Source organism: Passer domesticus, chromosome 8 (assembly GCF_036417665.1).
Source record: "Passer domesticus isolate bPasDom1 chromosome 8, bPasDom1.hap1, whole genome shotgun sequence".
NCBI lineage: Eukaryota > Metazoa > Chordata > Aves > Passeriformes > Passeridae > Passer > Passer domesticus.
The window spans coordinates 48,003,332-48,016,957 of NC_087481.1; the positions used below are offsets into that span (position 1 = coordinate 48,003,332).

The 13,626-nt window shown below is 41.6% G+C and overlaps 1 protein-coding gene across 3 annotated transcripts in view; it reads right to left on the reverse strand.

Annotated features, from left to right (window-relative positions):
* The window catches only part of LOC135306784 (VPS10 domain-containing receptor SorCS1-like), a 257,644-nt gene continuing 244,018 nt past the window's right edge, over positions 1-13,626 (reverse strand). The window contains exons 24-28 of one of the 3 annotated variants that reach the window (XM_064431249.1): positions 8,638-8,737; positions 5,303-5,408; positions 4,968-5,128; positions 3,416-3,534; positions 1-2,110 (exon numbers count right to left, since the gene is read on the reverse strand). In XM_064431249.1, coding sequence (XP_064287319.1) covers positions 2,054-2,110; positions 3,416-3,534; positions 4,968-5,128; positions 5,303-5,408; positions 8,638-8,737 — 543 coding nt within the window. In that variant the 3' untranslated portion in view covers positions 1-2,053. The remainder of the gene's footprint in view (positions 2,111-3,415; positions 3,535-4,967; positions 5,129-5,302; positions 5,409-8,637; positions 8,738-13,626) is intronic. The other 2 variants (XM_064431250.1, XM_064431251.1) reach the window with 2 other exon arrangements.

The following is a 13,626-nucleotide window of genomic DNA, read 5'->3' on the forward strand; positions in this document are numbered from 1 at the left end:
TTTAGAGACATAATCTGTTTAATAAATATGACTGTAAAAGCAATAAACAATAGCAATTATACATTACGCTACATTGTATTTAACGAAAGGGAAAAAGAAGATGAAAAAGTACATCAAAAAAAGTAATTTTAAAATTAGAAATAGTTCCAACACTATAAGAAAACTTTTTGATTGGCTTACTATAAAAATAAGTTGGCTAATGTTGGACTTCAGTGGGGACTATTATACAGTTGCAGCCAAAACTTTCCCATCTTTCTTAAAGCTGTAGTTGCAAACATAATAGCAAAGCCATACAAACTGCTGTGTTTCTACCAGTCCTCACAGAAACTGCAGAAGGAGGCAGAGGACTCTGTAAGGTGATAATCCTTTAACTACTATGGCCTAATGTCCTTGGTATCATTTTTGTTTTGCCAGCAAGTGGGTTGATTTAGGTTTGTGCCCAGTTTGTGACGGAGAAATTCAAACTCACCACCACCAAATCCCTGCCCTGGTCTCTGGGCCACACTTACCATGCTGCTTTCTCCTGGTCTCCACTCAGGTTGCCATGGACAATGTCTACTGAACAAAATCTGCCTATGACAGCAGTCAGGGTGCCTCCTACAAGTAACTCACTGATTATGAACTGGCCTCTACTTTTCTCCACCTAACATAGTTAGGCAAGTGTACACTGGTTACAGCATTTCTGTCTTTACACTCCAAACCAAAATTCTGGTGCTTGGTTTAATTACCTGAGTTGGGTTGGAAATCAGCAGTTGTAATGACCACAGGCTAGGCTTCACACAGCTATCCAGTGTCTTTGGAGGACTTGTTTGAGATGTGCTAGTCCTACTTTCTTGCTGTTCTCTTGCACAGTCTGTGTGAACATGTCCTACAGCCTCATTTCCACTTGAAGGGTAAGATACGAGCTTAAGTTATTGATAAGAAATCAAATCTTGTGTAAGAGTGGTCTTGTGGTACTGAGGCTCAAAATGCATGGCAAACAGTCCCCAGCCAAATTCTCCCTTCTCTGCCCACAATGGCAGGAGCTTGCAGATCTGCAGCCTATGGGGGTGCCAAAGAAAGCCATTGGAAAGCTGTGCACAGACCTTTCCCTGCCCCCTAGTCTATGGACAAGGTGCATTTCAAAAGACTGCCAGGCCTTTGGGTGACTCTGAAAAGGCAGAGATCTCTTGGGACTTCCCCAGACAAATTCAGCTATCAGCACTACACAGAGGTGAGGGTGCTGCTTTCTCTCAGCCAAAACTGAAGGTGTAAGGCTGGCACAAAGTACAGTGAGTTCTTGCTGGCAATAACCTCCTGCCTGTAATGCATGCTTGTTCTGTTCTGTTCAGGGTTAGGAGGCAACGTTATCTTCCCATGGCACTGCCTTGGTGTGAGCAGGCTAAGAAAGCTCTTTAAGAAGGAGATTGGCCTCGCAGTTGGCATCACCCACACTCACACTCAGCCTCCTCGCAGTGTGGGCAGCACAGGCAGCAGCTGCAGCTAGAGGAACGAAGGGCAGAGTCCAAACAGAGAAATAAACCAGACTGACCAAGAATATTTTCAGTGCCTTAAAACTCCTGTGTGATTTTTTGTGTGTGTGTGTCCTACGGGAGTCTGCTGGAGCGGTTACCCCTCCCGCAGCCCAAAGTGCTACAAGAGCAGTTAAACCTAAAACCAAGAACCCTAAACACTCCCTCCCACCTCCCACCGCCCCAGCCCTTCTCCCCCCACATCCCAGCCCACCCCTCTCCCTAAAGAAGAGACCCCCCCATGCATATTCTTGGCCTATATCATTATGAATTTTCTACAAATTAGAGACAGATCAGAAAAAAGAGAGTGAAAGCATGAGGGGAAGGGCTGCAGGGGTGAATAGTGGTACCAATTCCTCTCCCCCCACCCCCCACTAAAATTGAACACCTGTACAATGCAGTTCCACTATGGTCTCAGTATAATGTCCACATGCACAGGCTTAAAGCTAAAAACCCTTTGTCATCTGAAGAATTAAAAAGTCCAAATGCAGAGAGCTCTCCTTTTTTTTAGATACAGATGTTGGCGTCCTCAATTCAACCATTTACATAGGTAGGGATTTCTTTTGTGCTCTGGGGCTCAGCAGCTGTGGAAATACTTCCTGTGGCAAAGAACAAAATAGAAGTCAGTAAATAACATACATATTTAGTCAAGGAAGATGCTTGCAGGTATCACCTTGATTGCCTTTGGGATTCAGCTGTTCCAGACTGACACATTCTTTCCAGAAATATTTTCTTGTCATTCAAACACTGAAGATGATGTCCTGTTCTTTTGCTAATGAAGATGATTCACCCATGATGAAAGGTAGAGGGAAAGGCAGGAGCAGAGGGGCGGAGGGAAGGAGAGGTTGAGGTCCTCAGAGGAAATGTGTAACTCATTTGCAATGATAAGGTGTTGGAGATTTCATAAATAACCTGAACCTTTGCATTTGCAAAAAAAGTGCCTAAACCACACAGATCCAGAAAATAGCAAAGTGGGGTTTTGTTGCCAGAGTTTGGAGAGAAAATTAAATTATGCAGGGACATTAATTCTGATTCCTCCAAGGCAGGATCCCTGAATGTTAGTCAAAGGTGATGCAAAAAAAAAAGGTTTCTGAACAAGCATACAAAAGAGAAACACCCAATTACAATCTTGCTTTGTTTTCCCAAAAGAAAGAAAACTCATTAAAAAAGAAATTGCTGATTTCCAGAAACAGATGAGGTGGTTGTATAGGAGAGTGCCTTTGCACTTTCTATTCTGTTCACATCTAGGTCCAGACCTTCTCATTTTGTCAATGAGCTCTGATTCAGTTTTCTCATTCATCTCACTGACAGGATGGAAAAACACTCTTAGAAAGTTTGTTGGACTGATTCCTTTTGATACATAATTGAGTCTGTGTATCTCACACATTTAACTTTAGTGCTCGATTGTGCAGTCACAGGTGCAAACCAAGGAGTTGTAAAAGGCCAATTTCTGGTGTAATGCAGTGTTCAGTAGCAGAGCTGAAAAATGTATAAAATTCTGGCTGTTAGAGAAAGCCAGAAATGCTATAGATGCACCAAATGAATGCCTATCCCCAAAATTTGCTTTTGATTTCTCTTATCATGGATCCTTCTAGGGTTTAAGTTTCTCCCACCAGCAAGAGCAGTTTTGAAGGTATCTTGCATAAAGTTAGCAGTGACTGACCCTTGCCACTGCAGTCTGAGTGACCTGTGAAAACATGAATCACCACCACCACTGCATTCTTTTGGAAAGGGGAAGCTCAAAGCCCAAAGCTCACCAAAGTCTAGAAAGAGACTTCCTGTCTTGAAATTGGGTGTTTCAGCATCTTACAGCAATTTTGCCTTGGAGGTTTCTAGGGGGGAAAAACAACAACAACAAGAAAACCAAGTATAAAAAAAAAAATAAATTAAAGTTTAGGACCCACCGCTCTGGGTCTTGGCTTGAAATCTCTTGGTGATCCACAAGCTTTTTGGAAGTCCTCTGTCCAGACTACCTTGGTTGCATTTCCTTTCCTTGGGTTCTGGACTGTGGCCTGAGGTTGCTCTGTATGGGGAATACCACATAGGAAAGTTGGTCCCCTCACTCCATAATGTGTTCTGCTAAGCAGGGGTGTCCAGGTCTGCTGATGAATAGCTGCTTAAAATCTTTTAGTATCTAAAAAATCTCCCTAGTGAACAGGTTAGGAGAGATCAGCATTGACTGCAGTGGACCTTCCAGCTAAGACATCAGTGTCTTCAAGAGCCTTTCTCCTTTTTCCTCTCAGGTTGTTTCACAGGTTGCAAACTTAGCACATCACACTCCTCCCTTTAATTGTCCTTTTCCTTTTTCCCTCTCTGCAGCAGCCATGACTCCAAGCCTGCTTTAGCAAACACTCCAATAGATTTTAGGAACATCCTCAGGTGAGATCTAAGGTTTGTTTAGGCTGATGAAACTGTGCAAATAAGGAATCTCAGTTGCGACTGCGCTTCATTCCTGCCTAAGTCGCAGAATCACAAAACAGTTGGGTTTGGAAGGGACCTCTGGAGAACATCTAGTCCAAACCCCCTGCTAAAACAATTTCACCCAGAGCAGGTTGCACAGGATCATGTCCACGGGAGTTCTGAATATCTCCAGGGAAGGACAGTCCAAAACATCCCTGGGCAGCCTTTTCTCTTTAATTCCTCTAAAATAGGTGCATGTCCTTATTTGCAGGGATACCTCCAGTCTGGACCTGCAGAATTATCACCTCATGAATGATGCTGAGCATTGCCTAAGCAGTCCTGGCTTTAGCAGAACATGTCTCCAGACTGAAACCTCCCTGCTCTGTTCCAGTACTTCTACTGCAGCCAGGGTAACAGAAAACAGACTGATCCCAGAATGCCCTGTTCAAATCTATTCACTTTAGGTCCTAAAAAAGCCTGCTTCTGGAAATAATTAAACACAGAGGCCTGTGGGAGAAGTCAGCCTGAGGATAAACCCAGCTGTACAATACTGAGATCCCAGGTTTTACTCAGTTTATTTGGGAATCAGCCAGACTAACACTGCTGCTGGCAACAGGTTTGGCACAGCACAAAGATCCCAGCAGTCGAAACATCAGCAGATATTTGGCTTTTAGATATTACTTACCAAATCACCTGCTCACCTCCACGTTCCAGGTGAGCTTCATCAGTTCTTCTGGCTATGGGGCTTAGCCCCACAACTATATTAGCCCCAGCAAAATAAATTACATTGCCAGCAGGATTTTTTTGAGAAGGGGAGGGAATCTACGTAGAGCAACTAGGAGAGAGAAAAAGCCTAAAGTTGTTCCCCTCCCTTTCATCACATGGCAGTGAGGGAGAGGGAAGAGTTAGAAGGTTTCCTGTAGCAAAACTAATGTTGCAGCAGAAGAGGATGGGAGAAGGATTGTGCAGGAATATGGGAAGAGGGGAGGCTGAGAAAAAGGTTAGCCAATTATAAGTCGGAGTCTGACCAGCTGCAGGATGCTGCAAGTTATTTACCTATGGGGTGGACTTCCAACTTCTCATCTACTAGTTGCTCAGGGCTCATCAGCTCACTTTGAGGGACATTAGGTATGCTTTCCCTCTGACTGACTGGACTGACCATCTCTTGATCTTTTTCATTCTGCATCTGTGCATATATATTAAGGCCAGGAATCTTCCTAAAACATTAACAGAAACCATCATTGTGTGGTACTCTGGCAGATGATGTAGTATCAGCTTTTACAAACCAAAAAACAACTCTCTCAGAAAAAAGAAAACCCAGCAAACAAACCCCAAACACCTCAGCAAAAGGCAGCAAGGGAGAGAAGGAAATGGCTCAGGGAAGGTCATACCTTTTGAACTTGTAGATGACAAACACAGCTAGTCCCACAAAAACAACAGAGAGGAGCATCAGCATGGCTGAACCACTGTGACTGGGAGTGAGGTCCACCAGGGGAGCTGCAAGACAGGAGAAGGTTAGAGCCACCCCAGCCTGAAGTGAAAGCTGCTCCCTCCAGAAATATAGTTTATTCTCCCCTCTTACTGCACTTGTAGCAGGTCTGCACATCTCCTAGGCTTCTCTCCCTTTTGTAATCCAACTGGGAAGAAATTCAAGTTCAGGTTACCTGTGGTGCTCAACATACCTCTTGATGTGAAGTTCCACAGCTTTCCCCTTAGAGGACTTTCTTTCAGATTCAAGAAAAAAAGCCCAGAACACATCAAAACCAATCTTAATTAAAGAGTCTCTCTGTATTTCTCCTCGGAGTTTTGCTCACCATCTTGGCATAACCCTTCCCAAAACAAGGCCATCCAACCCATCCAGAAGCACGGATTTCCCAGAAATATAAAGTGAATGGTATTAAACAGAGTTTCCATTACTCTCACACATGTATACAGGAAGGCAGTGAGCCTCCAAGCAGTTTCACACCTAGAAGCAGAGAAGTCAGCTGTTCCTGCAAACTCTGTACTGCAGACAGACACAGAGCTCCAGCTGTGCCAAGACAAGGAGCAAACACATCCCCACACAAAGAACATGGCCCACATAGTGCCCTCTTCTGCAAAGTCAACTTGAATGCTGCCAAACACATCCTCCCCCTCTTGCACCTCTTCACATGCACTGAACAGACCCTCCTAAACCAGAACCAGAAGACACAAGGAAACAGGCTCACACAAGCAAAGGCACACACATCACATGCACACGTATTTGCAGCTTCACACCCAGACTGGTAAACCCAAAATTTACAAAGAGAAGTGAAAAACCTTCCCCTTCCCACATCTAGCAGGAGCCAGAATGAAAGGATGTGTTATTATGAATTCCTCACACATCTCCACTCTGTCCCCTCTCCATCTGTGTTTTGAGGGTCTCTGCAGTTCTGTGGGATGACAAAGTGGCTCTCCAGCCTATTCAGATTCAGCATCACTCAATGTTCCTGCTCTAATGCTGCACTGAGAGCCTAGTAATAAACAGCTATTTAACTGCTTTGTGAGGAATACTGGCATGTTTTCCTCTGCCTTAGAGTTGAAGTTGTTGTCTGTTGGGTTGGGGACATTGGTTTGTTTTTTTATCTTATGAGAAGAAGGAATGAACATGATGAATGAATCACAATCTGTTGTCTGTAATTGCCATAAATTAATCCTTCCTCCAGTGTGGTCTGAACAAAGAAGAAAGAAGTCTGAAATGTGCTGAGGCCAACACTGTCATTCTTCTGTGCTCCAGGGAATGCACACGCTCACACACAACACACACACACAGAGTCATTTCTACAGCTTCTGCTTGAACATCCACTCCAAGCTACTTTAGATACCTGCACTTTTGCTCCCTGCAGGTCCTCTGCTGCAGAAAATGCTGCTGTTCATGGACAGGCACACACAGAGGAGAACGTACACGTGCACTGAGGCATGCAACATAAATGTAGGTGCACACAGATATCTGGTGTACACTTCCAAAAACACATTGAGCTTTGTGGTTCAGCCCATAATTTACCAGAGTCCAACAAAAAAATCAGGGAAAAGGCTTGGAAAGAAGGGCTAACATATCAGCAGCAGCTGATATGGGCATGTGCATCCCCTGGGACTGTGTTCTCTAATGGTTGTTTCTGGCATTGTGCTGTGTTCCCTGGTTCATTTTATTTAATTTTTTATAAAAGCTTGGATTTCCAAAGGCCAGTTCTTCTTATTTTCTAACAACCAAAAGAATAGCTTTCAGCAGAGAACCAAGTCTCTCATGGCTCTTTGTCAAATTTTGAACTATTCACAAGTTTTGGTGTCATGAAATTGGGCCTTTTACTTAGATGGAGACATGACCTCTGCAGCTTGTTAAGGAGACACAATCCCTCAAAGACCTCACAGTGGATGTTCTCTGGGTTTTTAATACATAGTTTGGCCATCCAAGCTCATTTTGTATTCTTAATGAATTCTGTTTCTTCGAGAGACAAAATCCTATAGGGTTTCTACAGGACATTGTGAGTCCAGTTACAGCAATCACTCACCAGTGGCTTTGAGAGAGTACAACAAAGCCTACTCTACAGAAAAAAATTAGTGTTTGCATCTGTTATGGACAAAAAGTACTCCTTCCTGGTGTCTGTGTATAAATACAAACAAAAACATGCCTTTTTGGTAAAAATTAAGAACAATTGCATGTAAATCCATTTTTGAAGCTGACATTATATGCTTTTGGTTCTAACTTGTCTAAAAATAAGCATCTGGCCATCTGTTCCACAGCTAATGGAAAGCAGAAACATACAGCAATATTCTCAGGACAGATATTGGAAAGCTCTGCTTAGGAAATATGAAATATTGGAAACCCCAGGCCTTTCTTTTGGGGGAATTTAAATGCAGTCACATTACATGGTTTCTTAATAGTCTCTCTTTTCTTACTGCTTGCAAGGCAGCACATGGACTGACACCTGGATGGGAAAATCCATTTGTACCACAAAAAGATTTTGGAGAGCAGTTTGCTGGTACAAATGAACTGAGGGTTTAAGTTTGCAAGTTATCAAAAAAAGTTGATACCAACTGAACTCCTAAGAGTGTTGATTGGTTTGTCCATCTCTTGTAACAGTTAAGTAGGACCTGTGCTGTGAAATGAGGTTTTAGCATGCAGAACAGACAGTGACCTATGTAATTAAATATCAGGACTTTGGAGATGACTCATTTTGAAATAGGATTAGTTAAGGGCCAAACTGCCTGATCATATTTTTGTGCATATCTATATTGATTCTAGTCTTTCATACTGCTGAACAACTTTTGAGCAGTGTTTAGTTGCTTTGAATGTTTGTTGACTCTAGAATATCTAAACATATCCAAGGCTAGCAGGTAACTTTTGCACTGTGGGACCCAGGCTGAAAATGCCATGGTGCTGCTTAGCTATTGAATATTTCAGAGATAACCAAGAAATACACACTTCTGCTGCTATTTATACCACGTTTCCAAAAAAAACTGTAAATTCTTGCACCTAAGAATACAAAAGGATTAACTGTAGATGCAAAAGCCACTACATCTTTTTGGCATGATATAGAAAGGTGAGGTAGAGCAGACATTTTAATGTCTGCTCATATACTGTGTTTTCATTGTGACATAAAAATAAGAAATGTTTAAAATACAGCTGATAGCACACTACTACTATCGATATATTGCTTGTTGTGCTATAGAGCAACACACAAGGCATACACAGAAAGAGGATACTCACCTGCTGTTAAATGGGCAGCATGGACAAGGATTCGAACTCCTGGCTTCAACTCAAAATGGACCAGGTTTTGGTTCAGTTTCTGGATCAGTGTTTCTGAAATCTGGGAAGGGAAAAAAACAACCAAAAAACACAAACAAACAAACATTTGTTTCTGCCGGCAAAGCAAAGATTTTGCAGACTTTCTGAGCACAGATTCCTATCACCTCACAATCAAGGATTTTGGACAAATTGGTTTGTGTATGGTCAGCACTGACTGAGCAACAAGGTGCCCAGTCTCACCTCTGTGAGAGCAGCCCAGCAGGAAAAGAGAATTGAGCCCCAAAGGACCGTTCCACCCACACGTGAAAGTGGCCACAGGACCAGCCAGCAGCATCACATCAGTGAACTCATTCACTGTTCAAGGGAAAAGGAACTTTTCCATTGTTAATGAACACTTGCTCATAATAAATAGCTTCTTGCCTGTTGAGTGGCCAGTTCCATGTTCTTAAAGGATGTTCATAACATGTGATACACCTGAATAAAAATGAATGGTTTAGATCCTTGCCACAGCTTGCAGTTAATTTTCAAGTTCTAAAAGCAAATTTCATTTCATCCAGCTCTGAGATTCAAGACAGCTGCTCCCTAATCCTTAAATATGTACCAGAACCAGCTCAAATCTGGAAGTGTTTACTGACTACAGAATGTGGCTTAAACAAAATGCATGTTCTATCTTTTCTTCTGGGTACATTCATAACCCACTCTCTTTCATGGGGGGGATATTCCACAGAGCTTTCACATCACCGGATTATCTTTCCATAACAGATGACATCAACAGAGCCCTAGGAGAAATGAAGCAGATTATTCCTCCTTTAAGGACACAACAGAAAAGACGAGCATTTGCTGAGATAAGACCCCATGAAATCTGTATTTGTACAATAAAGGAGCCAAACTTTGGTCCAATCTGTTGGCAAACATGCCTTTTTTTTAAGTCAGTTTGTTGCAATATGCACAGATCCACTTTTTCCACATGACACTTCATTACATGCCATTAAAACATATTGCCATTAAAAACAAAAAATCCACATAGATTAATCAAGGAATGGAAGCCTACAGACATGGTGTTGACAGTTTGTGTGTCTTTTGTATGTTTATTTGCCTGACATTTCATGTATTTCACATTTTCTTACAGCAGAGAGCGATTTTCCAATTAAACAGTCACGGCTCTCCAGGTTGGCTTATTAGGAAGAGGTGGTTGGAAAACTGGAAACACAAAATCCCCCATAACCCATAATATGCAGTTGCTGAGAATGTGTTTTTATAGCCATACCAGGATCAAGTGGAAATGAATTCTAGTGCTCACCACTTAATTCAATTTGTATTAAATAAATCCTTATTCCTTCTTGAAGAGTAATGAAAAATTGTCAGAAAAAAAAGAACATTCCAATAATTTTTACACCATCTTTTTCATGTTCTTCATTTTTGTCTGGTTGAGCTATTTCAGTAAATTCTACCCAGATATGATTAGATGTTCCTTGGCTATCATTCATCACAGTATGAGATTTATCTGCTTCTTTTATTTTTTTAACATTCTTAATGGTTCTTTCAATACTCTTGGCTCATACACTTAATTTCTGGCTGCTGATCACTTGAATATGTGCCTTTGGTCCAATATCAATTTGGCAATAACTCTTAGAGGCATTTTATTTATATTTTTAAATATATCTCTTTAAAGTTACAATTTATTTCATGGGTGCCAGAATGAGCAATAAATATATTTCTTCCAATTGCAAGAAAAAATACCACCTGCATTCAAAGAGCCATCTGTTGAGCTCAGAGCAGCAGGGATGGTGACACAAAGATGTGCAGTACATCCAGAATGCCTGGGAAGCAAATTATAGTCCTCTTTAAGGATTCAAGCATATTAATAACCAAGATTGGCAACTATAAAAAGTTTTTCATCTCCAAAACTAGAGCAACAGATGCAGATTGATATGGTATATACCAGGTACATTAATGGCTCATGGAACTAATGGGAAAAGTATCATCCTGGCTGTATCCAGTCCTACATAAAACCTTACAGCTCTCCTCCATAACCCTACAGGAATATTCCTTTCTGCTCTGAGATTCTGAGCCGCTGGGGCAGCTGAGCTCTGGGGGGAAAAAAAAAAAAAGGCAAATACGAGACAGTAAAGTAAAGAAAGGAGACAGCCACACTGTGTGTCATTCATTCCTCTTCAACACATTGTGATACCTGCACAAAATGGCAGGGAAAGAGCAGAGGTAAAACACAGACATGATGCCTTCTACACAAGCAGAGGTTTGCTGTGGTATGTAACTGAGTCTGCAGCTAGCAAACATTGCATGTGGCACTGGAGAATGGCTTCCTCAAGGATCTGGGCAAAAAATGGAAGAACGGGAGAATCTGGAGAAAGTCAGCATGAGAAGGTACAGGAGATTTGGTTGGGCACTGGTGACCTGAAGGGGCAGTGAGATCTCCCCTGGCCTGCCTGTGGGCTCCTGGGGCACTGAGTGAAGAGGCAAAATTGAGAGGTGCTGTGGCTGCCTCCCAGCAGGCCAGGTGTGTGAGAGAAACATCAACAGGTATTCCTCTCTGGAGGGCCAAGGGAAAAGAAAAACAGGAAAGAGAGGAAGTAAGGGTAAAGTAATAAGGAAAAGGAAGAAAGACACAAAGAAAGAATCATAATCTAAATGTATTATTACTATATTGCTTTCTTACTTGATTATGAATGAGGACTTCACTGTATAACATTCTGTACAAATTCATCTCAGACTAAAATAATTTTTGCCTGAGACCATCAGTGTCTCAGCAGAGGCTTGAAACAGCCGTAACTGTTCCAGGACTACACACAAATTGTCAAAACTGGCAGCAACACTGTTCATTCTGTGCAGAGTATAAAGCATATTTCCTTGGCTCGATTAATTACATGTTCTCCCAATGGCTTTTTGTGTACAGCTTTTTTTTTTTTTTTTGCCTTGGTCTTTATGGAATCTGAACAAGTGAAAAAAGTGAGTAACAGCCTAAGATCTTCAAAAGTGCCAGAAATTCTAGTGAGAATCAGACATCTGCCTTCCTCAGGCAGCTCTGGAGATTCCTGACACACACGTTTGAGTGAAGAACAGATGCATTCAGACGTGTTTTTAAAATGTTTGCTTGTTTGGTACAATATTTTCATTTTCCTTTATGCAGCAAACAAGATTCTCTTCAAAGCAGACATACAGAGTGAAAACGCATTTCTGTACTCCTAAAAATTATCTGAAATAGAAACCATACATAATGGCTTACAAAAGCTAGTATTTCAGGTCAGTGAGCAGCTTGCATAAACTTCAAGGGCCAAATTCACACTGGGATTGGACACTGCACTCCAAAGCTGAACCTGGCAATGTTTGTGGTCCTCAATGGTCCCAAGGGGATCTGTGCACTGAGAGATCAGTCAGGACATTTGCTTTGAGATTGGAGAACAGACTCCTCTAACTTCAAGCCTATTTCTAGCTCAGTTATCAGACTTTAATCTAGGAGTGGTTCTGACTTGACTTGTTTGCAGCATTAATATAGTGTCTCTGAATTACATTTCCACACAATGGCTGATCTCAGTTGTTGAGGTAATAAAAAGGTTTCAATGGTGAACATTTTGGGGTTTGTGCTTCCCTTTATTTCTGCACTCAATGTGATACCATGGATGCATTTTGGTTTAAAAAGCAGAAAAAGAAACATCAAAGTACTTTGGCCTGCTTCAAAAATAGCAGTGCAACTCCAGTTGAACAGCCAGACCTTCATCTGGGGAACACATTGGCCTCAGGCCTCCCCCTCTTCATCTCTCCCTCCTGGAGATGCAACTAACTTAGCTGAAGATGAATCTTCTTAGAATAGCAACCTCTTAATTTATAGTCTTCAAGAGTCTCTCTTGTGAAAATAATTAGCTTTCAAAATTAGTTTTGGTCCTTAACTGAGCCTCATTGACTTTATCTGCTTCATTTGCAGAATTAAGCATGATGTGCAAAAATAATTCAGTAATAGGAACTATTCTTCATGTATCATTTTTCATCAAAGGACACATAATGAATAATAATAACAGACAATTTGTGAATAAAAAAAAAGATATTCCAATTTAAAAATGGAACAAAACAAAAATTAATTTGGCCGCTCTTAGCATTTTGTCAGATTTAGGACTCTAAAAGAACCATGTGAACCAAGAAGCAGAATTATCACTGAGAAGGGCATTTTCCCATACCTTTATTGACTTTTGAAACCCCTGGTGTAAATTATTTTAGACTAATTGAATGTGATTCAACTGTGCCAGTATGCACTAGCTAAGAATCTTAATAATTTTATAGATACTGTGTAAAGATCTCAACTAATGAGTGCTACACTTCAATTCATTGAGCAAATCAATAAACAACTAAGGAAAGAATTAGGCACATTGATTTAGCAGGAAGAAACTTGAGCCAACATTGGGAAAGTGAAGTGGGAGTCAGGGCCAATGTGGATTACTTTAAACTGTGCCACTTGCCCTGGATAACCTTGGACACTTCACATGGGGCCTCTAAAGCTTGCTTGCCTTAGCACTGAAAAGAGCACAGTCACTGACTTCCTGGCTCCAGCAGGAATTTCTGCAGATCTTTAATGAAAGATGCTAAATTCAAGCTGCTGAAGTATCCAGGGACGCTGTGAGAGCACGAGGCAGAGATTCCTCTGTTATTCCTGTCGTTGCTCTGGGACAAGAATGGAACAGCAGATATGAACCCAGAGACCTGGACATAAAAGCCAGGATCCACTTTTGATGAACAAAGGCAACCAAAAACAGTCTTGAGAATCAAGGGCTGCCCTGTACTCTGAGCAAAAGATGAGGGAGAGAGGGCTGGTAGTCACAGGGCAGGAGTTAACTCAAAGGTATTAAGACAAGAGACTTACACAGCCTCTCCTGCAGCACACAAGTAGATATTAAGAAAAGCTGGCTAAAGAAAAAAGCCCCTGGTACAAGGTGTTTTGGT